Raw genomic sequence first — 26,865 nt, forward strand, 5'->3', positions numbered from 1 at the left:
TTTAGATAATCTCTCTGTTTGCTTCGAGTACGTTCAATGCTAAACCGTTTATACCTATGCCTACTCTTGGATGGTTGTCGTTTGAACCAATGCTGAAAACATGCAAGCTCTTCATTCTAGCCACATTTATTCATAGCACATTAGTCGTCCTGGCATTGATGTGATGAGTGCGAAACATTCTATTTGAAAGACTCTATAGACAGTGACGTTGAATTGAAACGAATACACAAAACCAGTTGCATCTGGCACCAAGTATTGCATAAGCAGCTCCACAACACTTCGCAATTTAGTAGCATGCAACTCGATAATGACGAAATTCGTGCTCACGCTACTAAGCTGAAATGTACCATGTTTGAAGGAATTCCTACAAACCGATGCAAAATGCATGGGAGATCATGTACATGTATACACAAAAACAAATCATTTCTCAGCAAACCTAGCCCTATCAGATGGCACATCAGAATGTCTATCTCGATGATGGCAGTGTTGGAATGAGCATGTAAGAGCAACTACATGACACGAATCACAGAAAACAACCGTGGTACTAATCTCATGGTTAATGGAAAGGTGTGTCAGGTACCTGAGAGTTGGCTGCACCCGCCCGCGGGCCAGCCTGCACGTAACAACCGCAGCGGCAGCGGCGACAGCTAATAGTAGAAGCTGTCGGCCACGCACTGACCGTTGATACAGTGCAGGCCGCGGCCGCAGGCGGAGCCCTCTGCCGCCGGCCGGTACGACACGCAGTAGCCGCTGGACGGCTCGAAGCAGTACAGTTCGGCGCACACGCGCTGGTCCTTGAAACAGGCGCTCGAGCCGCGGTCCCGCTTGCACTGCGCGTCCACGCTTAGGAGCTTCCCAGGCAGTGCAGTGCCTGACTTCAAATGTCCTGACTTTGACGGATAGTTGTGCATGCATCGAGACCGTTCATCACTGGCGAAGTGAGCGAACTGATTGAGGCTACAGACGGACCACTGGAGACCCCTGTGATCGCGGCGCAGGTCCGACATGATATAGCCGTCCCTCCAGGGACAGGAGCTGGCCCCTGGCCCGCCCAGGTACGCTGCCGGCGGCGAGCCATCGTGCACGGCTCCCAGCAGATGTCCGATCTCGTGCGCGGCCACGATGATGCCGGAGAAACCAGTCGAGTCCTCCACCAGAGCCACCGAGTTGATCTTGTGGAAGTACCTGCTGATGCTGCACCCGCCTCCCACGTAGGCGTACCCGGCGGTGATCTTGTTGCAGAGTCCCCACGGGCCGCTGGGCGTGCACATGTCGCGCTTGGTCAACACCATGGCCAGGTCGTAGCTCGGCAGCCGCTTCTCCGTGTACAGGTACTGGCCGATCGACTCGAGGGCAGCGATCGCACTCAGCGCCTTCCCGCCGATCATGTGCTTCTCCAAGTAGGGCGTAGCGCTCTTGGTCTTGCTGATGACAATGCCAGCCACCTTGAGAGTGATGGAAGGATACCTTACCGATTTATAACGCAGGTCCACGGCGTTCATGAAGCTCATCAAATAGCGCTTGACAGCCTTCGCTTGAAAGTTGTGCGCAGCATAAGTTTCGTAGTCAACGATCAGTAACACCTCTGGGTAAAGATCAGAGGTGTCGCGTTTTTGGCGACTAGAAGACTTAGTAATAGGATCAGAATCGCTGGCCGCCGGCTCTTTCTCCACCAGCAGCGAGTCTTCGTGGTCGATAGGAGCCGAGCCGGTGGCCGACGACGGCGAGGCGGCGCGCTTGTAGATGACGTGCAGTCCTCGTGTGACCGGCGGTGTCGAGCGGCGCTGGCGCAGCCGGGCCGTGCTGTCGTGGCTCTTGGACCCGTCCAGCGGCTCCTGGTCGTCAGCCAGCAGCGCGTCGTCGTCATGGGACGACGGGTAGTGGTGGTGCACGCGCCTCGGTGCCGGCGCGATCACCAGGTCGGACACCACGCCGTTCAGCTGCAGCGTGTCGTCGTCGGCGTGGTTGACCAGCAGCGCCGCCTCGCGACTCACGTCCTGGTACGGCTCGCCCACGTACATGTCCGTGTCGCCCTCGACGCGCTCGATGTTGATGTCGTTGTCGGCGCCGTCGGCGTAGAAGAGCCGGATGTGGTTGTCGATCTCGCGGTTCATCTCCAGGTCCAGGTCGATCTGGTCACCGAACGCTTGCACGTGAACGCTGCGCCGGTGCCGGCCGTTGAGGCTGCGCTTTCGTCTGGAGCTCACGTGGAAGAGGTCGTACTCTGGCACGTCCTCGTGGCGCTCGACGGCGAACACGTGGCGCAGCTCGTCCACGGAGAGGTGGAGATGCAACGTGTGCCGCGGAGCTGTGTGTGAGGCGGCCGTGGCCAGCTCGTCCGCAGAGGACGCCTGGAGGGCTGCACTCACCCATAAGCACACTAAAACTTGCAATAGAATGCACGCCATTTTGCACGGAAAATCTGCGAGGCACTCTGGCGGCGGAGACGGCCGGCTCGTCTCGCCTGTCAGCTGGGACCCGAGCCCCGTGGTGTCGGAGGACGATTTACCGGCGCGCTCGGCCGGCCCGCTATATGTAGGAACTGCGGCCACCCGTGAGAGCGGCACTGCCCAATGGCGGCCGCTGCGCCGGCCTGACGTCACCGCTCACGGTCGCACACCAGGAGCGCAGTCGGGACCCACATCGGCCCGTTCGAGAACCGACACGCTACGCCAAGTATTCCCCTAAGGCGGTGGGTGTTCAAAAGACGATTTCTCTTGGCAACGCAGCCGCGTATGATCGTCTAAAGGCCGCCCCACACTGGAACTCGCATGCCGCATGCGGGTTGCGAGTTTTCGGGTTTTCGGGTTTCTTCAAGATCAAATAATACAATTTAAGCTGAGTGACCTACAATACCATCTAACAAGCGAGTCTGCATGTTTTTAGCTTGCGAGCGACCTTGCATCGCATTCCAAAAGTTGATTTTGAGTCAACTTTCGATTTTCCTCGCTGCGAGGTCTGCGAATTCTGCGAGGTTTGCGGGTTTTTCGTTGGAGTCGAATTTTATTTCGTTGCGCTGGTATTGCGACCATATGTAATTTTCTGAAGGTGTACCGGCTTCACTGCATTCATGAAGTTACCATAAGGGAACGGTCTAATCACTCTATGAATTAGTGTTATGCCCGCAAACTCAAAACCCGCAAAGTGGGGCGGCCTTAAGTCTGCTGTGTATTTTACTCGTAGGTATACCCAAACATGTGAGTAGGCATTTATTATTTGAAACAATACTTTCAACCAGTATAACGCCTTTTGGGGCCCCAACTCCGGCACATGGATATGCATTGCCTAGTGGGTGCCTACCTGCATGCCAACTTTCAGCGCAATCGGCCTAGTAGTTACCGATATATTGCAACAATTACAAAAGTGACACCTCTTCTTTTTGCACGTGGCACGTGCATAAGGGGTCACCCACATGCATCGGGAATAGTCCAATACTTGGTAGAAGGAATGAAGCTACCCTACAAAAAGTACCGCATGTAAATCGGTCAGGTGGTTGCTGAGATATAAGCGTCGCAGAATCGTGACCACGGCCGGCCGGCCGGCCGGCCGCTCATACTCAGAAATTTCCGTTATTCTACGTAAGACTCCGCTCGCTTCGCTCGCTCCGTAATAACAGTGCACTTACCATTGGACCAGTTCATTCAAAAAGAGTCCTCTTACATTAAGTTTCTTATTTTCAAAAGCAGAATTTTTGCAAAGTCATAATCGTGGAGCAATATCTTTTAACATAGGCCAACCTAGCAGTATATTGATATTCGCGAATCTGCTGCTGGTAGACCGACGTTCGCCTTTTCTGAATATGCTGGTATAGGCATGAAATAAAAGTTAACCGACAATCAGCCCAGACCAAGTTTATCTCTTTTCAGCTTAAATACGGTCCAAATTTTGATAGAATATGCCAAAAACACTTCATTTTACCGGTCACCCCAAGGCGAGAACCAAACCACGATTAAAGCCTTCATCTTGTTTTTTTTTTTAGCTCAATGTGGGCTGAAAATGGCTAAAATGAGTCTGGGCTTCATGTGGGTCAACTTTACTTTAATGCAAGTGGTAAAATATTCGGGGAACGGCAATTTTCTATCTACCAGCAGCAGCTAAGCGGATGGCAATATGCTTCTACTAGTAGATTGACCGACGTGAATATCTGAAGCTGGAGCGTCAGTGTTCGTTTGGTTTCTTGGAAAAAATGAGCAATACATGTAGGCAAACAAACATAAATTAATAGAATCGAATGGCCAGGAGCAACGCAATTTAAACACAAAACAAAAGCAACCGACCTATAGTGTTCCAATTTCGAACAAAAAAAAGGGGACTGATGCCACTCTCTGACTTTTGTCTGCAATCGCTCGGAAGCGTTGGCGATAGAGTTGAAACTGGGCACATCTGACCTTTGAGTAAATCAAGCCAGAACTTGTGACGCTTAACTGGAACTTAGGTCAAGTCAGGCCACTAACGTAACTCGCGCACCGACGGGTTGGCGCAACCGACTTGCTCCAAAAGACGGTATATAACTTTTGAAAATACCCATCTCCAATTTTAGTGTTTTTTGGACTAGAATTTTGCTAGGAATCCAATGGTGTGGTCCCCGAGATCTGAAACATTTCCATTTTGGATATAGCACCTATTTTTTGAAAAATAAATATTCGTCAGGCATAATAGTCAAATAAATTGAAAATATAATGAGTTAATTTTTGTCTAACAACACTAGAATGTGTCGAACATGAATTAGAGATATATTTTAGCTGAGATGATACTATATCTGCACAAACATGTACATGAACTAGTACATACACTAACCCTCATCGGCCGAGAAGGGGTGGGGTGGGTGCCGCCTCATAGGGGTTTTCGCGATAGCTCAAAACACGCCTAGGGTAGACAGCTGAAACTTGGCATACCTAATCTTTTTTTTCAAGCTGGATCGTTTGACACCAACCGCGTTTTCAGGGCAGGTCAGGTCACTGACCTATGACGTCATAAATGAGCCTCTGCGAGGTCCTCAGATGTTGCAAATTTGCAACGCCCTCAGTGCCAGTCGCCAGAGGAAGTTTCATGCAGGAAGATGAAAGTTACAGGGCGTATAGTATCCTTCAGAAGTCTCACAACTTGTATATCTCGGATTTAACCTTAACACACAAATAATATCACTATATATGATAATATGTAATATAATAATACCACAAATACCACCACATCAAAATGTTTGTACGCTTACAAATATCACACAATATATCGTATTAAATATCAAACTGAATGAGTAAACAAAAGGCAACAGAGGCATAGTGGTATGCATATGCCTGTGTCTTTGTGCACGCATGCATGTGTGCTGCCTGATATGTGTACATTTGATGTATGTCACAAGTTTAAGCAATATTGGGTACATATAATCGGAGTATATTGATGCTTATGTAGAAATCACTACGTATATTTGCTCTTATTGTATTTGGATACACCGATGCTACTGGTGTACCCATATCTGTAATGAAAATAACCCTACTCTTTATAATTTACAAAACCTTACTGATACAAATGACACTTATTGTTCATCAATTCGTGTGAAAGTGATTAGTGATTACTCATTCCAAACACCAAATGCTAGTGATTTCAACTTCAAAGTTTTTTTTTCAAATACTACTTGTAGTAGTTAATGCCATTAAATATTGTTAGTGAAGCTGATTCGCATAGGCTGTATCAGAAAAGAATCAATCCCTTTCATGGCATTGGAAATAACTTTGACCCAGAAACTCAAAGAAAGTTTGAGAACATTATCACTGAATGTAAATACTATACCATTAGTGTTGATGATTCAAGACCTGATAATTCTGACACTGTATTTTCTGACAAACTCTCAGTTATACATTTAAACGTGAGATCCATTCTCAATAATGAGAAGTTTGAGTCCTTCCAAACATTTCTACACTCAGCTGGTGTAAAATGGGATATAATATGTGTGTCCGAAACCTGGCTCAATAGTGATATTGAAAACATGCGAACCATACCTGGTTATTCTGCTTTCTTTGAAAGCAGGATAGGAAAAACTGGTGGAGGAGTGGCCATTTATGTTTGTAACAGTCGCATAAGTTCATGTACTAGAATCCAAATGAACGTTTTGGAAGGCACGGAATCATTATTTGTAAAATGCGAACTACCTGGTACAAAGATAATCATAGCTCAAATTTACAGACCACCTGATGTGAATCAGGCTATATTCATTGATTTCCTGGATACAGTGTTAGAATCACTCTCAAGAACTCAAACTCGCTGTACATGCCTTGTCACTGGTGACTTCAACTTTGACCTTTTTGAAATTGACAATGATGAATCTACTCGTGAATTCTTTAATATCTTTACATCGTATGGATTTCTACCTTCAATATGCATGACAACGAGAGAGGGAGATAAAAAATGTTCCCTGCTCGACAACATATATTGTAACAATATAGATAATGCCAACAGCGCTGGCATCATTTATGATGACCTTTCAGATCATTTTCTCATTTACCTGACACTCAACATTCATGCATCAGAAAAACAGAAACAAAGGAAAGAAATACGATCTTTTGACTATAGGAAGATCATTGATTTTAAATCATACCTCCAGACTACATTACGAGACTTCACCAATATAACAGATCCAGACACAGCTTGTGAAACCCTTTTAGAAGCATATACAACAGGGATAGATAGGTATAGTGTTACCTATAGACCCACAAGAAAAAATACCCCCATCAAGCCATGGATTAGTCCAGGTATTCTAGCTTCCATTAATAGAAAAAACATACTATTTCTACAAAAGAACAAACATCCAAGTCGAGAAAATATAGCAATATACAACAAGTATAGAAATACCCTTAACAACATTTTAAGGGAAGCAAAAAAGATGTACATAAAAAGCCAGCTTCAAAATGCAGACCTTAAAAAAACTTGGGATATTCTAAGGGACCTGACCAAAGGACCATCTGCCAGGTCAGACCTGCCAAACACCTTCCATACTTCTGATGGAAATGTTGAAGGACCACAGCAAATTGCTGATGGGTTCAATACCTTCTTTACAAATGTTGGAAAAGAATTAAGAAATAAAATACATCATAATGATGTAGATCCCTTGCAATATATACCCCAATTTACGGGTAACAACTTGAACTCATTACCCCTTACCAATGATGAAGAAATAACAGGTATAGTCAATAACATGAATATGGTAGGTGGAGGGCATGATAAACTAAATACAAAAATATTTAGAGCCACCTATTCCTCCATCATGTTAGAAATTGTTCATTTTATGAATCTTTGTCTGCAGGAAAGCACTTTTCCTAAGCTTTTGAAACTTGCCATTGTGAAGCCAATTCTTAAGACTGGTAATAAACAGCAGTTTAATAACTATCGGCCAATATCACTTCTACCTGTTATTTCCAAATTATTGGAAAAGCTTTTACACAAACGACTGGATGATCACTTAACAACAAACAGCATACTTAATATAAATCAATTTGGATTTAGGAAAGGTATGGGCACACACATGCCCATATCACTCATCCAGGAAAGGATTACAAATGCATTTGAAGCAAATAATATTGTGTGCGGACTCTATTTGGATATTCGGAAAGCATTTGACACAGTTAATATTAATGTTTTATTAAACAAAATCAAATGTTATGGAATCAAAAGTAAAGCATATGATATGATAGTATCATACTTGAGTGATCGATCCCAATGTGTACAGATTAACGGTGTCAGATCAAACACATTGCCAATTGATATGGGAGTCCCTCAGGGATCTATTCTGGGGCCTCTTCTGTTTATCCTTTATATAAATGATTTTCCAAACATAAGCAAGGAGTTCAATGCATATTTGTATGCAGATGATACCGCAGCCTTTATGGAATGTAAAGATATAGCAAAATTACAAGATACTGTGGACACAATTATGCCCAAAATATCAGAATGGTTTTCTGCTAACCAACTCTCGATAAATACTGATAAAACTTCTTATCAGATATATTCAAACAAAAGAGATAGACAAGAAATAAGGTTGAAACTAAATGGAGTAGAGATAAAAGCTCTAAAAGTGTAAAATACCTTGGAATGTTTATTGATGGCGATTTTAAGTGGAATACTCATATCAATAAGCTATACACTACATTGTGTAGAAATGTTGGTATCATTACCAAAGTGAGGTACTTTTTAAACACTGAACACTTATTATTACTCTACAATTCTCTATTTTTGTCATATGTCAATTATTGTTGCTATATATATAGCAATACTTTTACTTCAACTCTATCCAAAATTGAAAAAATTCAAAAGAGAGTTGTCAGAATTATAGATGGGCAGCCAATGATGGCTCATACGGATCCAATTTTCAAAAAACTAAAACTCCTTAAAATTAAGGATGTGGCACATCAGCAAATGATACTTATCCTGCATAGAAAAATATGCAACAATCTACCACATGGATTCGACCAAGTGTTTAGATTTCATCCTTCACTCAGAAACATTCGTAATGTAAAACACTTCGAAGAAATATTCACTTTCAAAAAATATAAAACTCATACTTTGTCATGGACAGGTCCTAGAGTGTGGAACAATGTCATGACCTCGATCTTTCCTCACGTTCAGTCTGTGCCATTTGCCAAAAGCACAATAAAAAAGCTAGTTAAAAATCATTATATCAATCAATACTGATTAATTTAGCTTGATACATCTTATAATTCAAAGATAGGTACTTCAACCATAGGTACACTACCAAACGCTGATATGCCTGTATGTGACAGTTGTATGTGTAATGTGTATGTATGCTTGTGTAGGCATACATAGGTGTATGTATCCGTCCGGTATATGTGTAATATGCAGTATGTGTATTTTACTCATTTTTAGTGTTTTGCTAAATGTCACCCTGCCTGCCCGGGCACTTGGAGCGCCCGACAACAAGCCTTGCTTCGTGGGGTGCTCCGAGTGTCTGGGCTAACGGACCCTCATGCATGCCTAGACCAGAGTATTATGATGATGATCTTGCCTTTGATGAGAGAACCCCCTAACCAACCTTCCCCAGCGATTATGCCTTTTTCTCGTATTGGATGCTGTGTATGAATGTTACGAATGTGAGCGAGTGAATGAGGATGGGCTTTCAGTAGAGGGCAGTCACCACTGTTTACAGTGTCGACTACTTTGCTTCTTATTCATTCATATTAACCATGGACTCTCTCTTTACTGCTTTTTTATGTTTCTTTCATTTCCTAGCTGGGAGTGCCGCGACCTGAAATTTTAAGTTATTCTGGTGTTAACGTAAGGTTCTGTGTGTCGCTGGGATAGAGGGAGGGGGCACTCCTGGTCACCTGATCATGGGTGGCGGCTTAGAAAAAAAACACGCGCACTGCAGGGGGGTTGTTTTCACCCCCCTGTGGCTTTTCGCAAATCGCGAGAAAACGGCGGCGCGTAGCGCCGCCAAATTTTGCATACCTATTCTCCCAACTTTTGCACACCTTGAGTAAAAATTTTGACCCCAGGTGACCTATGGTCAGGTCACCAGGTCAGGTCAAGTGACCCTACCTCGAAACGTAAATTTCGAAGTTTCCAATCCCACCAAGCCCACAGTTGTTGAGGTATGATCTTGAAACCCACAGGAAATAGTAAAGTCATCACGAGCTACAACTTGTATAATTCGGAATTTTTATATCGATGACCTAAGGTCAGGTCATTTTTGCGACCGGCCCATTATAAGTCAATGGGAGAAATTTCAACTTACTCTGAATGCCATCCTATGACTTCAATACGCTCAGGATCATAGTATTACAGGTCTCTGTTGGTGATTTCACCGAAACATATCACTTATGACCTTTGGAAGGTGATCTCCAGGTCATCTTAGGTCACCTGAGGTCACCAGCGGGTTTTCTTCAATAACTTGAGATTGAATAGAGATAGAGACTCCGTTCGACGTTTATCGTGTTTTTCTGGTCAATGCGGATCGAATGATATGCAACATGACCTATTTCGGTCAGGTCATGACCTTGACCTGAGGTCAAATTTTCAACTTGACCTTTCGAGGTCATATTATATATCATTCGATGCGCCTTGACGAGCTAAGAACGATGGCGTTCGAATCGATCCTCTGTCTTGTGTGCAAGACAAGTTATTCAAGAAAAACTACCGCGAAATTCCTGTTGTGAAAATCGTAACATTTTGTCTTCGATGACCTCTGGTGACCTCGTTTTTGACCTGAGACAAAAATGACCTAGTATTTCCTCTAAATAACATCTCCACCTATCTAACGCCGTTTACCGTTTGTCGCTACGTTGCGCCGTTTTCGAGATCTCAGGGGGGTTGTTTTCAACCCCCCCCTGCAGTTCGTGTTCGGCTCAGACCCGCTGCAGTGCGCGTGTTAATGTCACATGAGGTCAGGTCGGTCACGTGACCTCACCATTATAAGTCAATGGGGGAAATATGAAAACTGTTATTTTGGCGCCGGAAATGATCTAAATTCTAAATTTTAGAATCTAAAACTATCCCAAGCACATGGAATCGTGGTTTCATGATCGGACTTTACAAGGAAAGCATGAAACCACGATTTCATGTGCTTGGGACAGTTTTAGATCATTTCCAGCGCCAAAATTACAGTCTTCATATTTCCCCCATTGACTTTTAATGGTGAGCTCACGTAACCGAACTGACCTCATGTGACCTTTGGGAAAAATCAGAGATATACAAGTTGTGAGACCTCTGGAGGATACTACGTCCTGTAAGTTTCATCTTCCTGTGAAAGTTCCTCTGGCAGACTGGCACTGAGGGCGTTGCAAAGTTGCAACATCTGAGGACCTCACAGAGGCTCATTTATGACGTCATAGGTCAGTGACCTGACTTGACCTGAAAGGGTGATTGGTGTCAAAAGATTCAGCTTGAATAAAAGTTTAGGTATACCAAGTTTCAGCTGTCTATCCTCAGCGTGTTTTGAGCTATCGCGAAAAACCCTATGAGGTGGCACCAGCCCCACCCCTTCTCGGCCGGCGAGGGTTCAAACCCGCGCCCCGCTGGAGGGGGGGGGGGGGCAGAATCTGCCCTCCCTCCCGTTTTTCGCCAATAACTTCTAAACGCGTTACGCCAGCGACGTCAAACTTTCAGTACCTTATCATACATCAATTTGACACGTTCCCTGAAAATTTGAGCGAAATCCGTCGGAAATTTTTGAGAAATTGACGTTTTAGTGACGTCATGTTCGCCATTTTCGCCTCAAAAACGGCAAAATTTCAAACGACGCTAACATCTTCATTTTTAAAGGAATCAAGACGTAAAAAAAAAGGTTATACGTGATTCTACTTTGTCTATCAAATAGCTATCTCGGTTTTTTGAAAATTTTGGATTTTGGCCCAATTTCTTTTTCTTCAAAAAACTGACTTTTTTGGGGAAATAATTATAAAATCCAAAATTTTGAGTGTATCGAAAAAACCGGAATATATGTCATGGAACTGGTCTATTTGCACCTTCATACCAATTTTTAGAAGAATCTGTTCAAAAATGTGGGAGTTATTAACGTTAGGCGGCACGGGCGGACATCGATAGCAGCGCCTCTATCGGTCACTAGGGAAAGCTGGGCTGTAGGCGACGAAATACCGGCTGAGTTGTCACAAGTTAAATTGGTTTATAGACATCCGTCTTGTGAAAAAGTTGAACTTTTGCCTTCAAAATTTCTACAGGCAATTTTAGAAGTGCCTTCACATAGATTACAAAACCGTTTAAATTATTTTATTCACTTCAAGCCTTCCCTATTGTTCTTGATGATGCGGGAACTATTTGTAATTAGTGTTTCTAGCTTAGTAAAAGAACATATTGTGCAAACGATGAAAAAAGCATAAATGGAAGATTTTAAATGCAATTTTCTGTAACAAATAATGGTAAATTCTCTACACATCAAGGAAAAGGTGCATGCTAACTGATAATTTAAAGTTCTTGGGGCCAGTTGGTTTCTTCTTTTCTTACGTCGCCCCAATGGCCGCGAATACACTTGTGATAACGCCTATCGAAATTTTAAGATGTCACGGCACACAAAATTTTCGAAAAATGATTTTTTTGGAAGTTGTAGACCTCGTACGGAAACAAAAATAGCACCATTGGATTCGCCGTGACAAACTGCATCAGATAGACACCTTTTTAGGCCTTAACAACCAACTTCAAAAGTTGACCTCACTTGACCTGACCTTGACCTGACCTCGACCTGAAATTCATCCAAAGGTAGTCCATATCACTTATTGAGCGTGCCTATTGAATTCTATGAGCAAAATGACCCATAAAACATGTGTCGCACATGCCCTTTTCTATATTTTGTTTTTGGTGACCTGACCTGACCTGACCTGACCTTGACCTTGACCTTTGAATGACATTGTATGCAACGAATATTGTCTTGGTAGTCTAAGAACACGTTTTGGGCAATCAGTCTCAGTCCACTCTTTGGCAACTACGGTGCAAGGCCGATACTGTAGAAACTTGCATTTTGTACCCTTGACCTGACCTTGACCTGACCTCTGACCTACTTAAGCAAAAAAAGTGGCTCTTAAGATCCGCCTTGTTAAGAGCTTTCGATTGCCGTTTTCCCCGTCTTTCTACGACCATCGGTTCGGAAGTTAGACAGGGGGGGGGGGTGGGCAGAATCTGCCCCCCCCAGCAGGGCGCGTATGGCTGAATAGCCCAGCGGGACGCGGGTTAATGTACTAGTTTATGTACATGTATGAGCAGATATAGTATCATCGCAGATAAAATATATCACTACTTTCTGTTCGACACATTCTTATGTTGTTACAAATATTCACTCATTATATTTTCAATTTATTTGACTTTTATGCATGACAAATATTTACTTTCCAAAAAATAGGTGCTATCTCCAAAATGGAAATTTTTCAGATTTCGGGGACCACACCATCGGATTCCTCGCAAAATGTTGGTTCAGAAAATACTTATATTGGAGATGGGTATATTCAAAAGTTATTTGCCGTCTGTTGGGGCAATGTGGACGGGGGGAGGGCGGTTGACCGCCCCCCCCCCCCACATCTTAGATCTCGAAAACGAAGCAAGATAGCGAGAAGCGGTAAACGGCATGGGGTACGCACGGAAGGTCTTCAATTTTTACTAGGGTCATTTTCAGGTCAGGTCAAAGATGACGTCACAGGGGCCAACAAAGTCAAAATGGCGGCGCTAGAAATGAAGATAGTTTTTCTCGAAAAACTTTCGAAGTAGCCAAGCTAGGAGCAAACTAATGACCGTGATCCTCATTGTCAATCCGCATCGAATCGACCACCCTTGTGGCGCAGTTGGCAAGTGCGTTCACGTTTGGTGTGGGAGGTCCTTAGATCAAAGCTGACCTCTGGCAGCGTTTTCCTCGGCCGGCTCCTACCCAGGAGATGGCAGTAACTGGGGAGTGTTCGCTCGTTCGTGGGGATTACCGCTGTGCCAGCCAGCGCCCCCGACCGCAGGTACACGGGCCTGATCCGCCATTAAACAGATCCTTCGGTCCGGTGACATGTCGCGAGGGCACGGCCTCGCTTCATGTCCCGGAGCAGCCCTCTGACCTGCCGGGCCCGAGAAATCGGGATAGCCCCAGCGTGCGCACCAGTGCGGTGCCACCTGGGGTGCGTGACAGGAAGCGTGCGGTCAAGGCTGTCCCGCGTAGCGGGTGCCGAAAAAAGTTCGTACCACTGCCGTGTATATAGTGTACATACTAACCCAGTATGAATGTGTGCTACTAACGACAAAAGCCCGGGTCGGGCACAAAAAAAAATCCGCATCGAATCATATATGAACTGACCTCGAAAGGTCAAGGTCAAAGACTGAAGTCAGGTCACGTGACCTTAACCCGCGCCCCATAGGGGGGAGCCGAACCCCCCCCCGTCCTTTTCCGTCGATAGCTCCCAAACGGCTGGAGATATCACCACCAAAATTTCAGGACCCCCCCGGGCATCAATTTAACACATTGTGACCCAATTTTCTTTCCAGAGGCTATGATAGGTTGGGCAAAAATGACGTCAGATTGACGTCATGTTCTGCCATTTTCGACCGAAAAAAGACCCTCGCGAGAAGAGCTGTCAGGCCTACAGCTTTGAAGATAAAGAAAAATGATCAGACATGAAAGGTGTAGAATTGACAGGGCTACAAAACTGCTATCTCGGATTTTTGATTCTTTTTAGTTTTGACCCCCCAAAATGAAAAAAAACATTTTTTGGATATATAAGCAAAAAAAAAATGAGTTTCGAAAAAACGAAATGTATATGATAGTACCAACCGTCTTCTATCTACATACCAAATTTCAGATCGATATCTCGTTTTTGGCGAAGTTATAGCGAAAAAAAAAACTGTTTAAAAAAATGATATCAAATTTTTAAGCTCAATTTTTGGCAATTCTAGAGCACGTAGGGCAAAACAAAGACCACCATTAGACTCCTCGTGACGAGCTGCATCGAATCGATACCCATTTTAAGCAAAATATCAACTTTGAAATTTGACCTAATTTGACCTGACCTTCACCAAAACGTGACCTAAGCTGACCCCAAAGGCTGCCTGACCCACATAATCGCATTTGTCATGTAGAATGGACCATAAAACATGTATCACACGACACTTTCATATTGTGACCCCCAGTGACCTGACCTCTGTGACCTGACCTGGTATCAGTGACCTCGGATAGCAAAGTATGTGTTTGACGAACAGTGTACCATCGATGGTTTTCAATAACCTACCAATTTACTCGATTTTACAACACATTTCTTGAAATGCCTGTGAACGGTGAAAATCCGACCTTTGACCTGACCTGTGACGTCATCGGTTTGACCTAGGTCAATGAAAATTGGTCACAAGGTAGTTCCCCGGTAAGGCTATCGAACGCCGTTTGAATGTTGAAAATCGGCCGGTAAATTTCCGAGATGTTAGGGGGGGGCGAAACGGCCCACCCCCTACGGGTGGTAGGGTCCGCCGATAGTCCTACGGGGCGCGGGTTAAGGTCGTCATCATGTATATCATTCCATGCGCCTTGACAAGCTGAGCACAATGAGACCATCGGCGCCACTGTATCGTATTCCTGTAAGGAGTTATTAGCAAAAAACCTTTGGTGACGCTTGATGACGTCACATGACCTTACAGCCGCCCAAGGGCAAAACAGGCCTCAAGGTAGTCGAAATTGATGATCGTATCTGAGTTTATTTATGGTACTAGGTCGTTCAATAAGTAAGGTAAAATCACATTTATTTCAGCTCACTTTGGATGTAACGACATGAAACTTACAACATATGTTCATTGCAATTTCGTCTACAAAATGGCTATAAGCATTTGCTAGCAGGTTTCATCGGCCAGCCACCCCAGCTTTCGGAACTCACACCTACTTCCAATCACCGTTCAGGCGCACGTGCTTATCTCAACACTCCACCAAGCATTGAAAACGCGCTGGAAAAACTCCTTATTGATGTTTTTACCATGTCTTTTTATTTTCTTGATTGCCACATCCAAGTTATTCCCAGAAACAGAACGTCTTCGGCGATCGGAACATATTGAAGTGGGACGGCGCCAGATCAGGGCTGTACTCAAGCATTCCTGAGGCCTCTTGCACCAAAATCCTCTTGCACAAATGCTTGGATTATTTTGCATCATATACCCAATCTAAGACTCAAATGTGACAATTCGCATGTAAAATTTACCAAGCACCTGTAGGATTATGTATTGGGCTATTGCAAACAAATTTTCCACCGTTTGATTAGCTTATTCTGAAACCGGTTTTTCGATTTTACCTAGCTAGGTAGTTTGGTGCAAGAGGCCTCTGAACTGACGAAGCAAAGCCGCTCCCACGCTGATGCCTAGTCGGGCGTCCTTCTGTTGTTGAGTGAGCTCTTTCGGTTTCCATCTCAAGCGAACCTTGTAAATATCTAACGTAGGTATCTAATGATGTCTGGAACTGATTCGACATAACACTTCATTCCTTAAATGAAGTCAGTCACGCGGATGCTTTGGGTCTCCATCATGTATTGTGATGGGTCTCCATCATGTATATCTCCATCATCATGTATGTATTGTGCCAGATCCATGTAGTGGCCTGTAAGCACAGGTCTGTCTGTCTTAGAAGTTTGTTTCTTACACTGCCGTAATGTTGTTTAAATCGTGCCCACTGCCCACCACTAAGCATTGCTAATGGCCATAGCGTCATCAGGGTACAATTTGCTGCCGACGCCGCACGGTAGGCGATCGGGCCGGTCTAGCCTCGCGAAACCTCAAAGACACTTTTTTCCGAAAATTGGAAAACAACGCATACTAGTCGACAGAAAATTCATCAAAGATTACGATTAGTGCATTTGCATCGCTCAGGAGACATTTTTTCGTAGACAAAAGTATCGTTAAAGACAGCGTTCCGTAACACTTCATAAGCGGGATAATCACAGCCGATTTTTACGCTCTTTGAATATTTTGCGGAACGATGAAATTGCTAGGTGTTGAGCATCCATTTTGCATGGAAAGTGAAATTTAGATGTTTAGACGATTCCGCCATAGAAAGTAAGTAGACAAAATCAGTTCAAAATGTCTTATAATTAGGTTAACTTTTTATATTTTTCTACCACTGAACATTACGTTCACTGAATTAACCAAGCCCAGTAAAAAAAGTTTTAAGAGGATGAACTGAAAATAATGCTGTATCGCATGCACTAAGACACTATCTATTAGGGGAGCCAGTGAAAATTTGCAGCCACTTGCAGCCCTGGCATCCAGACACTTTTTTCTTCTAAGGGTTGGCCGTGGCTTGGTGCACTTGAGCACAAGTGGTAAATGCCCCAACGGGTGTTTTCGCGATAGCTCAAAACACCCAGACAATAGAGAGCTGCAACTTGGCATACCTGACCTTTGATGCACGCTGGATCTTGTGACACCAACCGCACTTTCAAGTCAGGTCAGGTCACTGACCTATGACGTCATAAATGAACCTCTGCACAATCCTCAGATGTCGCAACCTTGCAACGCTCTCAGTGCCAGAGTAACTTTCACAGGGAGGTGAGAATTGCAGGACTTATTGTCCTTTAGAGGTCTTACAACTTTTATATCTCAGATTTTTCCTAAATGTCACATAGAGTCAGGTTGGTCACGTGACCTCACCTATAAGTCAATGGGGAAATATGAAAACTGTTATTTTGGCGCCAGGAATGATATTCAATTGTCTCAAGTACATGGAATCGTTACTTCATACACTCCTTGCAAGATCTGATGCTGCATTTTTGCATTGTTGACCTTGCATGACGTCATTTATGACGTCACTAGGGTCATACGAGTTTTTCGTCAATAACTCCCGATCAAATTAGGCTAGAGAGTCGACAAGGTCACCAATGGACTCCGAAAGACTTGCCGAATCGAATGATATGCGATATGACCTCCTTCAACCAGCTTCGTGATTTGAAGACCTCTGACCTGACCTTGACTCGACACCTTACGGTCAACGCCTTACGGTGGCCTCACCTGAACAAAAAGTATACCATTCGACGCGCCTGAGCAAGGCGAACACGACGATGTCAAAATCGTGGTTCTGCGGCCATTTTTTGCGAAGTTATTCACCAAAAACCAAACCCGCTGCTTGGGTCACGTTATGAAATGGGGCCTTGCCGGGCGAGATTTACGCTGTTTCATGATATGTATAAATTGGTAGGGCATAATCGTTTGAATAAAAAGCTGGTTTGGAAGCAATTTTCTACGGAGGTACACACCATTTAAATGTCCTACCCAGCTCATATCGTCATAAATTTCGACCTACCCTCAAAAGTATTCATGCGTTATTCGAGCGGCAATTAGGCAAATTGCAAGCTCGCCACAGAGCACAAATCCTAAAAGAAATAGTCCTTATTTAAAACATATGCTCACTGCATATTCAAGAAGGTTGCCCCTAAATATTGTGGTTTTAGCTTCAAAGACATGGATGTTATGAATGCCGATAGGTTTCGCGAGGCAACACCGGCCGGATCGCCCACTGTGCGCCGGTTTAAAATGAATTCGAGGCTCACCTGACAAAACGGCATTTATCAAACGGAACGGTGCTGCATCAATGTTTCCATACCGACAGTGTTCGGACAATATTCTAAACTCTTAAAAACGGTTGGGTACGTTTTGTAGCAAATTTTTCGTAGATTCAGATGACATATTTTATTTTGCTTAACTTGTTAAGGTTAATGAGCTATAGCACATTTTACCTTACTTATTGAACGACCTAGTATATTGGGCCGTTCTGACGCGTTTTAGTGAAAAAAAAAACAGGGAGTTGATTTCTTCCCCCATTGACCTATAATGGGGAGGTCAAGAAATTGACCTGACCTTTGGTCATCGATACCAAAATTCCGAGATATACAAATTGTAGCTACTGATGACTTCGTTACATCCTACGACTTTCAAAGGCCTCCGACATCTACTGTAGCCCTGACACGGTGAAACAGTTGCAAAGAAGTGATTTGAGGTCGGGTCATTCGAAGTGACCTGGTGACCTAACTTTGAAAGGTAGGAGGTTCAAACTTGCACACCATGTGTAACATTGACGAAGGAAAAGTCATCCTAAATTTCGCGGCGCAAAAACCTCAGGGGGGGGGCGGTTAACACCCCCCCCCCCTCCGTCGCGTCGGTGCGCGGGGTAAGACCACGGAATATAGGTATAGTCTACGACAGTCTGCGAAATATTTAGTCTGTCGTAGACTATATTTATTCCGTGGTAAGACGTCATGCGTAAACAGCTGTATGGTTTTGAAAAGTCGCAACATTACAACGCCCTTTGTGCTGGGGAGATCTTTCGCAGGGAGATCATTAGTGATAAATGAAACTAGCTTACAGCAAGTATTGTCCTCCCTAGCGCACACAATTTACCTTTCAGATAGATAATAGGTATAGGAATTTTGGATTTTTCATTAAGTCCATCTTAGGTCCGCTTAGTCACGTGACCTCTCCATTATAATCCATTACGGGAAATATATAGGAAGTGCTGTGTTAGCTTAACGCCTGGAATGATTTATTGTTCTTTCTTAAGCATATATAATCGGGAATTCAAGCGCTCCTCGCAACGCCCGTTGCATGGACTGCAGATGGAATTGTTATTGCGACAGCATTCATGTCATAGGAGTTGATTTATATGGTTCGTAAATAAAACTTTTATGCTGTAGGTACCCCGAAAAGAACGACTTTTCGCAAAAGTTGACCTTGACCTTTGCCCTCGATCGGCAATTTCTCGGCTGCAACGCGTTCCTTGTGTCACGTCACGTGTTTTGGTGCCATCTTGAGCCCGGTCAGTTGGTAAATAGCCTGGCACTCTATAAGTTCTTGTATCCACAGGGGGTTCTTGACCCGTAGAGCCCAAAGTATTTGACCTAGGGTAAAACGAAGGGTATTTTCGGAACCAGCATGTCTCGATCTTTCAGTTTACATAGTATCGTGCAGCTTCGAAATCGACGCTGTAGTTATACAAATACGAACACGACGCTGACTTATTGGACATTAATTGTCATTCCTATACCTAATGCTCCTATTATTTCGAATGCAAGTGTACAGGGTGTCCGGAAAGTCATGGCGCTTTTCAATTTTTCGCAAACAAATACGGCTGGTTCATATATATTTAACAACTGGATGAAACAATGATCGGGGACAACAAGAGACATCCTTCCGCCAACTGTTCACTCGATATAGCCGCCGTCGGCGGCGACGACGGCCTCGACGCGGGGGCGGAAGCCCTTGCATGTCTTGACGATGTATGCCGCCTCCAGACCCTCCCACGCTGCCACGATGCGAGCCTTCAGCGACTCCAGGTTGGGATGAGAGGTAGCCTGGACCTCATCCTGCAAGACGCTCCACACGCTGTAATCGAGAGGTTTGAGGTCGGGGGACTGAGGCGGCCACATCTTCTTTTGCCAGAAGTGGTCTGGCCCGCCCAGCTCCTCTGTCAGCTTGGCTTGGACGGCGGCAGCGTTGTGGGCGGGCGCTCCGTCCTGTTGAAACACGAAGTTGCCCTCCGGGTAAGTCGCCTTGATCCACGGGATGACGTGCCTGTCCAGGAGCTCCTCGTAGACCAGCCTGTTGATCTTTTCGTTGGCATCAACGAAGATGATGGGACATTTCTGCCCGTCCGATCCGATGACCCCCAGGACCATCACCTTCTGCGGGTGCTTGTTGACTGGGTTGAACCGAATCCGGGGATCCACTTCGTCAACAGGCTTGTCGGACAAGTAGCGAGAGTTCCTTCGGTTGATCTGAGCGTCGACGTGGAACAGCTTCTCATCGGAAAAGATCCGAACGAAGCTGGAGGTCACTGGACTCTTTAAGAAGTTCAAGAGCAACTTGCTTTTCTCCAGACGGCGAAGACGCGTGACCTCGGTTAGACGCGGCCTGTTCTGGATCACCCTGGACTTCATCCCCAAATCTTGGTGAATCAGTTCGTGCATGGATGACTTCGGAAAGCCGAACTTCTTTGCCAGTTTTCTGATCGGCTGCCGCGGATTCTCTTCGATTGCCGCTGACACGGCAGCCACGTTCTTGGCAGTTCTGACCGACCGGGGCCTTCCCGATCTGGGGGCATCTTCTAAAGAATCCCCACGTCGGATCTTGGCTTTCACCCGCTGAACCGTTCGCCGAGAAATGCCACATCGTGCTGCGACTTGCGCCTCGGTCATGCCGGACCCGGCCGCCGCGCGCAGACAGCCAGCGACAAGTTGCCTCTTCGTCTGTTTTTCCATGACTGAACGCAATTTCAAGGTCAAATTTACACGGCCCACGGCTGACCGGTCAGTGAGGGGTCACGCCTGCGGTGATTGGCTGATCGTCCACCAATCACAGCGCTCATTAGACGGCATATAAGAGAAGCGCCAGGACTTTCCGGACACCCTGTATTTAGAACTGAACGATATAAAATAATTGAAATCAACGTATCAAGTTTAAATAGTACCTCTTTTCCCACACATACAACAATAAGTCAGAACACCTAAAAGGCTCTTTCGAAAAGCTGTTCAACCGTGGTGACTGCGTATGCACATGCCTATCAATTGTACATAGAACTCTAACATCCGATCACAATAGGTATAAGTGGTAGGCTTGAAACAGCCACCTTAAGGCTGTAGAGCCAAGCATGTAACACACGCATTACCATTGTCTGGTAATGAAAAAATAAGACACATCAGGTACCTGAGAGATGGCTGCACCCGCCCGCTGGCCAGCCTGCACGTAAAAACCGCAGCGGCAGCAGCGGCAGCTAGTAGTAGAAGCTGTCGGCCACGCACTGACCGTTGATACAGTGCAGGCCGCGGCCGCAGGCGGAGCCCTCTGCCGCCGGCCGGTACGACACGCAGTAGCCGCTGGACGGCTCGAAGCAGTACAGCTCGGCGCACACGCGGTGATCCTTGAAGCAGGCGCTCGAGCCGCGGTCCCGCTTGCACTGCGCGTCCACGGTCATCAGCTTGCCGGGCAGCTTCTTGGCCGACGGCAGGCTGGCCGGTTTCTTGGCGTGGTTGTGCATGCACTTTGAACGCTTGTCGTTGGCGAAGTGGGCGAACTGATTAAGACTGCACACCGACCACTTGAGGCCCTTGTGGTCGCGCCGCATGTCGGACATGATGTAGCCGTCCTTCCAGGGACAGGAGCGGGCTCCCGGCCCGCCCAGGTACGCTGCCGGCGGCGAGCCATCGTGCACGGCTCCCAGCAGATGTCCGATCTCGTGCGCAGCCACAATGATGCCGGAGAAACCAGTCGAGTCCTCCACAAGAGCCACCGAGTTCACCTTCTTATGGTAGCTGCTGATGCTGCAACCACCGCCGACATATGCGTAGCCAGCCGTCACTTTGTTGCAGGTGCCTCTGCCGTTTCTGCGCGTGCACATGTCACGCTTCGTGATGACAACGGCAGCATCGTAAGTGGGAAGACGCTTCTCCTTAAACAAGTACTTTCCGATGGAATCAAGAGCACCAACGGCTTCAAGAGCTTTGCCATTGACCATGTGCTTCTCCAGATACGGGGTGGCTTCCTTGGATTTGCTGATAACGATGCCGGCCACCTTGATGGTGATGGACGGCTGCTCGGCAGACTTGTAGCGCAGGTCAACAGCGTTCATGAAGGTCATCATGTAACGTTTCACGGCCTTGGCATCAAAGTTGTGCGCCTCGTATGTCTGATAGTCGACTATCAGTAGCACCTCTGGGTAAAGCGACGGCGTGCTGCGCTTGTTGCGGCTGGGCGACTCGTCCGTCAAAGAGTCTTCACTGGCTGCCGGCTCCTTCTCCACCAGCAGCGAAGAATCTTCGTGGTCGATGGGAGCCGAGCCGGTGGATGAAGACGGCGAGGCGGCGCGCTTGTAGATGACGTGCAGTCCTCGTGTGACCGGCGGTGTCGAGCGGCGCTGGCGCAGCCGGGTCGTGCTGTCGTGGCTCTCGGACCCGTCCAGCGGTTCCTGGTCGTCAGCCAGCAGCGCGTCGTCGTCATGGGACGACGGGTAGTGGTGGTGCACGCGCCTCGGTGCCGGCGCGATCACCAGGTCGGACACCACGCCGTTCAGCTGCAGCGTGTCGTCGTCGGCGTGGTTGACCAGCAGCGCCGCCTCGCGACTCACGTCCTGGTACGGCTCGCCCACGTACATGTCCGTGTCGCCCTCGACACGCTCGATGTTGATGTCGCTGTCGGCGCCGTCGGCGTAGAAGAGCCGGATGTGGTTGTCGATCTCGCGGTTCATCTCCAGGTCCAGGTCAATCTGGTCACCGAACGCTTGCACGTGAACGCTGCGCCGGTGCCGGCCGTTGAGGCTGCGCTTTCGTCTGGAGCTCACGTGGAAGAGGTCGTATTCTGGCACGTCCTCGTGGCGTTCGACGGCGAACACGTGGCGCAGCTCGTCCACGGAGAGGTGGAGATGCAGCGTGTGCCGCGGAGCTGTGTGTGAGGCGGCCGTGGCCAGCTCGTCCGCAGAGGACGCCTGGAGGGCCGCAGCACAGCTCAGCAGCGCCAGGGTTGAGGACAGAGTGTGCGCCATTTCGGTGAAAATCTGCGACACACTCGTTCCCAGTCGGAGAAGGACCTGGGCCCTGTGGAGTCGGTGTGCGACTTGCCAATCTTGCCGCAGTTCGATCCACTATATGTATGTTGGCGAGCGAGACCCGTCGTCCAATGGCGAGCTCCGAATGGTGTGACGTCATTCAACTCGCTCCCGCGCGCAGATTTACAGCGTCATCATGCAGCGCGCACGGCGCAACACGTGTGCGTCTCCCGACAGGTGGGCCGGCTACTGCTCCAAACCGGTCACGATGAGCGATGTGGCAACTTGATGGGATTTACAATCGTATCGCGAGCTGTAATTTGCGTTAACTTAAATTCCAAATATTTATCCATCGTAAGATATGCCTGTCAGGGACTTTGGGATAACACATGGTGCATCTTCCATTATAGGGATCATCTATAGTATTTCATTTCCATGGAATCCACGCTGATTATTTCAGTTACTTTTTCATATTTTTCAAGTCACTTTTTACAAATAATACCTAATCTGGGTTACAGCAAGCCAATTTATAACGGGGATTTCTTTGGCAAAATACTGTAGCGGGCTACATCTTATTAGGGCTGCGGAGTCGGAGTCGGAGTCGGAGTCGGAGTCGGTCGGAGTCGACAGTTGTGACCGGAGTCGGAGTCGGAGTCGATTTTAGAAACCCGAGCCGGAGTCGGAGTCGGAGTCACCGAAAATCTGTCGACTCCGCAGCCCTGCTAGGTCTGCGGAGTCGGAGTCGGGAGTTGGAGTCGGTCGGAGTCGACAATTCTGCCCGGAGTCGGAGTCGGAGTCGGAGCTGGTTTTGAAAGCTGGAGTCGGAGTCGGAGTCGGAGTCGCCGAAAATCCATCGACTCCGCAGCCCTGCCCGGAGTCGGAGTCGGAGTCGGAGTTGGTTTTTGAAAGCCGGAGTCGGAGTCGGAGTCGGAGTCGCCGTAAATCCATCGACTCCGCAGCCCTGGGATCTTATATCTTATATACATATGACTATATCTTATATACACCTATGCCATGTCTTCATAAAGACTTGAATATTCACAATTTAACATGCCTTTCCTTACGATTCACGAAAGCGTTTTCTGATTGGTCGAGGTTGACCTCTGTTGTGACGTCATAGGCCATCATCCACTCAGGTGACTATCCACATGCCAGATCTATCATATACATCATATCATCCAGACTCATTTTGGAAACTTAGATTTCATTTTTATGACCGACTTCTCGTCATTGTAAATTGGACTGATTTGGACTGATTTGACCTTTTTTGACCTCCCTGCATGGACGCGGAAACCGTGGGGGCAATGGGGGCACGCTGCCCCCACAACTTGAAGGCTGTGGAGGCGACGCCCCCACAGCCGGGCCGTGCTGTCGTGGCTCTCAGACCCGTCCAGCGGCTCCTGATTGTCAGCCAGCAGCGCGTCGTCGTCGTTGGACGACGGGTAGTGGTGGTGCACGCGCCTCGGTGCCGGTGCGATCACCAGGTCGGACACCACGCTGATGCAACCGGTCGCTACTCCCTCAGAAATCTTTTGCGCGTGGCACGTGCGTTTCAATTTTCGTCTATTGGACACTTTTTACGCCATCACGAATGGCGGAAAAACGAGCCAAGAGGTGGTTTTCTTCTAGGCATTTTATTGCAAACACGTTTAGGTACACGCCAGTGTGCGCCGTACACCCGTCAGAACCTCGGAACGTTTCTTTGCACGAGGTCAAAGTTGGAATTTTGCTGTGTCCCATGTTAAGTGAATGGACACTTTTGCAGAGATATTTTCATTCGCGCATTGTACAAAATTATGTGTCACGATTTCGTCCAAACTTTCATATGTTGCTGAGAAGAGAACATAGTATATACTGTTGTGCTTCGTTAAGCTGTGCAAAATCGTTTTTCTTTTAAAGCTTGCTTAAAAATAACAATTTTTAACATGGAAAGTCAATGGGAGCGTCTTTGTTGCGTAATAACTTTTTACGATGCAGTTATATAAAAGTGAAAAGTTAATATAATATACAAATTTCAATGCTCTTTCCAACGATGTATAGAACGTCACTGCACGATGTGCCGTTTTCAGAGAAGTTGTAAAAAAGCAGGGCTCGACTGTGACTTGAACTCAACCACATTAGAGCATACGAACAGGTGACGGGGATACCTCCCGTGCGCGGATGCGACACTGATTATTGCTGAATATTAGCAGTCGGTCGCCGTGGAGGCGCCTTTGCAAAGCTTATATCTCCACAACTGCTTGACCGATTCACTCGCTGTCTTTTGTGTGGGATAGCTTCTTCCTTTCTTACACGTAGTGTGCTATTCTCGATGCGTATGGGTGACCCCTAATGTACCCGACCCCCACCAGACACGATTTGGTAGCACTGTAAAGTGTAATGACGTCAGCTGGGCGTGAAGTTTTCCCTTCACCATTGAGTTTACACAAAAAACTGGTCAAAGTTTGAGCCAGGATATACTAGTCTAAAAATGCCAAAAACGATGAAATTTTGGCATCAATAGATTCAGCGTTTCATCGTGTGTCTCAAACCGTCCATCATTTGGCCTCAAAGGAGGTAAAAAGTGTTCAAAATCGAAGTTGAAAAGATGCTATCTGAGCACAGAATCTGGTAGCAGTCACGTGACTTGCTATAAGCAGTTTATCGATAATTTACTAATATAATTTTCAATATGCTGCTTCAAACAACATAAATGATACGTTTTGAGATTTTACTACTTTAATTAAGGTCAAAACATCGCAAAACACAAAAGTTATTACAATAGTCACGTGGGTGTCGGGAAATGTCACAGGTGCGTCAGATTTGTGACTGGGGCTTTACTTTCAAACATCGGGTCTACCCGTTTCTTATAGGTATCTTGAATGTACCTACGTGCCACGTGCAATTTGCAAAACGAAGAGGTGTCAATTCGGTAACAAGTCTAATGACTCTTTAGTTAGTTTGCCGATTGCGCTGATACTTGGCATGGATATCAGCGCAATCGGCAATCGGATAACATCTCCACCCCGACGGCGTGGAGAGAATTGAGGAAGTATGTAGTTAGGGGATGGTTGTACCTACCCATACAAACCTCAGGTGGTTCCCCTCTCTGACAAGCATCGATTTGACCGGGTCTCCTTCTGTTATAGTGGCTCCTGAAGAAACCAGACAGCCTTAAAGAAAATTCATGTACTGGCCAGACGAAAAGTGGTTTCATCTTGAGCAAGCCCAAACAAGCAGAACGAGCGGTACTGGTCACCAGTGAATCCCTGGACCCTACGTCAGCGTCGAGTGCCGCGAACAGGGAGGCCAGAAAGTGTTGGACGGCCATAGTAAAGGGTCGGGTGATCGTGCACTGGTTTCCCAACAACTAGTCCTTATTTCTTTAAGAAAAATTATTGAAGTATTGTGCTATTTTTACTGTAGCTTCTTTAAAATATGATTTTTACACATTTCTGTAAGTAAAAACGCCTTTTTTAGCAAGAGAGAAGCAGTACTGGCAGCACCTATGGAAAGTAGTAAGCACTTTGTACTTCTCTTTTAAAAAAAGTTGCATTGTGTGCCGCTTTTGTTACAAATAATGACGCTTGTTTTTGTTTATCGGCAAATGGATTTGCCATGGGTTCGGCATCTGGAAAATAGGGATAATTTTCCGGAATCAATGGGATCATTCGGGGTTTTAGGCTGACACCGTGAAAAACGGACATCCAACGAGTAAAAGAGCCATCACTGAAGCAAAAACAATATAAAAAATGACTTATTGCATCCAAGATTACTTTTACAGGAAAAGTCGAGAGGGGGAATAAAGTTCGGGGCAAGGGCGGATCCAGAGGCATCTGAAGGGGGGCCCAATGCTATTAGGTTTCGGTTAGGATGGCGGCTGCAGAACCTTACCTACCCCC

At 46.2% G+C, this 26,865-nt stretch overlaps 1 protein-coding gene across 2 annotated transcripts; it reads right to left on the reverse strand.

The window, feature by feature from the left end:
- Positions 1-108: 108 nt before the first annotated feature.
- Positions 109-23,044, reverse strand: LOC122380114 (A disintegrin and metalloproteinase with thrombospondin motifs 18-like). 2 transcript variants are annotated; one of them, XM_043362938.1, is made up of 2 exons: positions 22,925-23,044; positions 109-2,351 (listed from the first exon to the last, which is right to left on the reverse strand). In XM_043362938.1, exons 1-2 carry the CDS (start codon positions 22,979-22,981, stop codon positions 648-650), a joined length of 1,761 nt encoding a protein of 586 aa, XP_043218873.1. In that variant the 5' UTR covers positions 22,982-23,044; the 3' UTR covers positions 109-647. The 2 variants fall into 2 exon arrangements, with proteins under 2 accessions (XP_043218873.1, XP_043218872.1); XM_043362937.1 differs by lacking the exon at positions 109-2,351 and having other exon boundaries at positions 20,658-23,044.
- Positions 23,045-26,865: the final 3,821 nt, after the last annotated feature.

Source organism: Amphibalanus amphitrite, unplaced genomic scaffold, assembly GCF_019059575.1.
Source record: "Amphibalanus amphitrite isolate SeventyFive unplaced genomic scaffold, NRLGWU_Aamphi_draft 000091F_arrow, whole genome shotgun sequence".
NCBI lineage: Eukaryota > Metazoa > Arthropoda > Thecostraca > Balanomorpha > Balanidae > Amphibalanus > Amphibalanus amphitrite.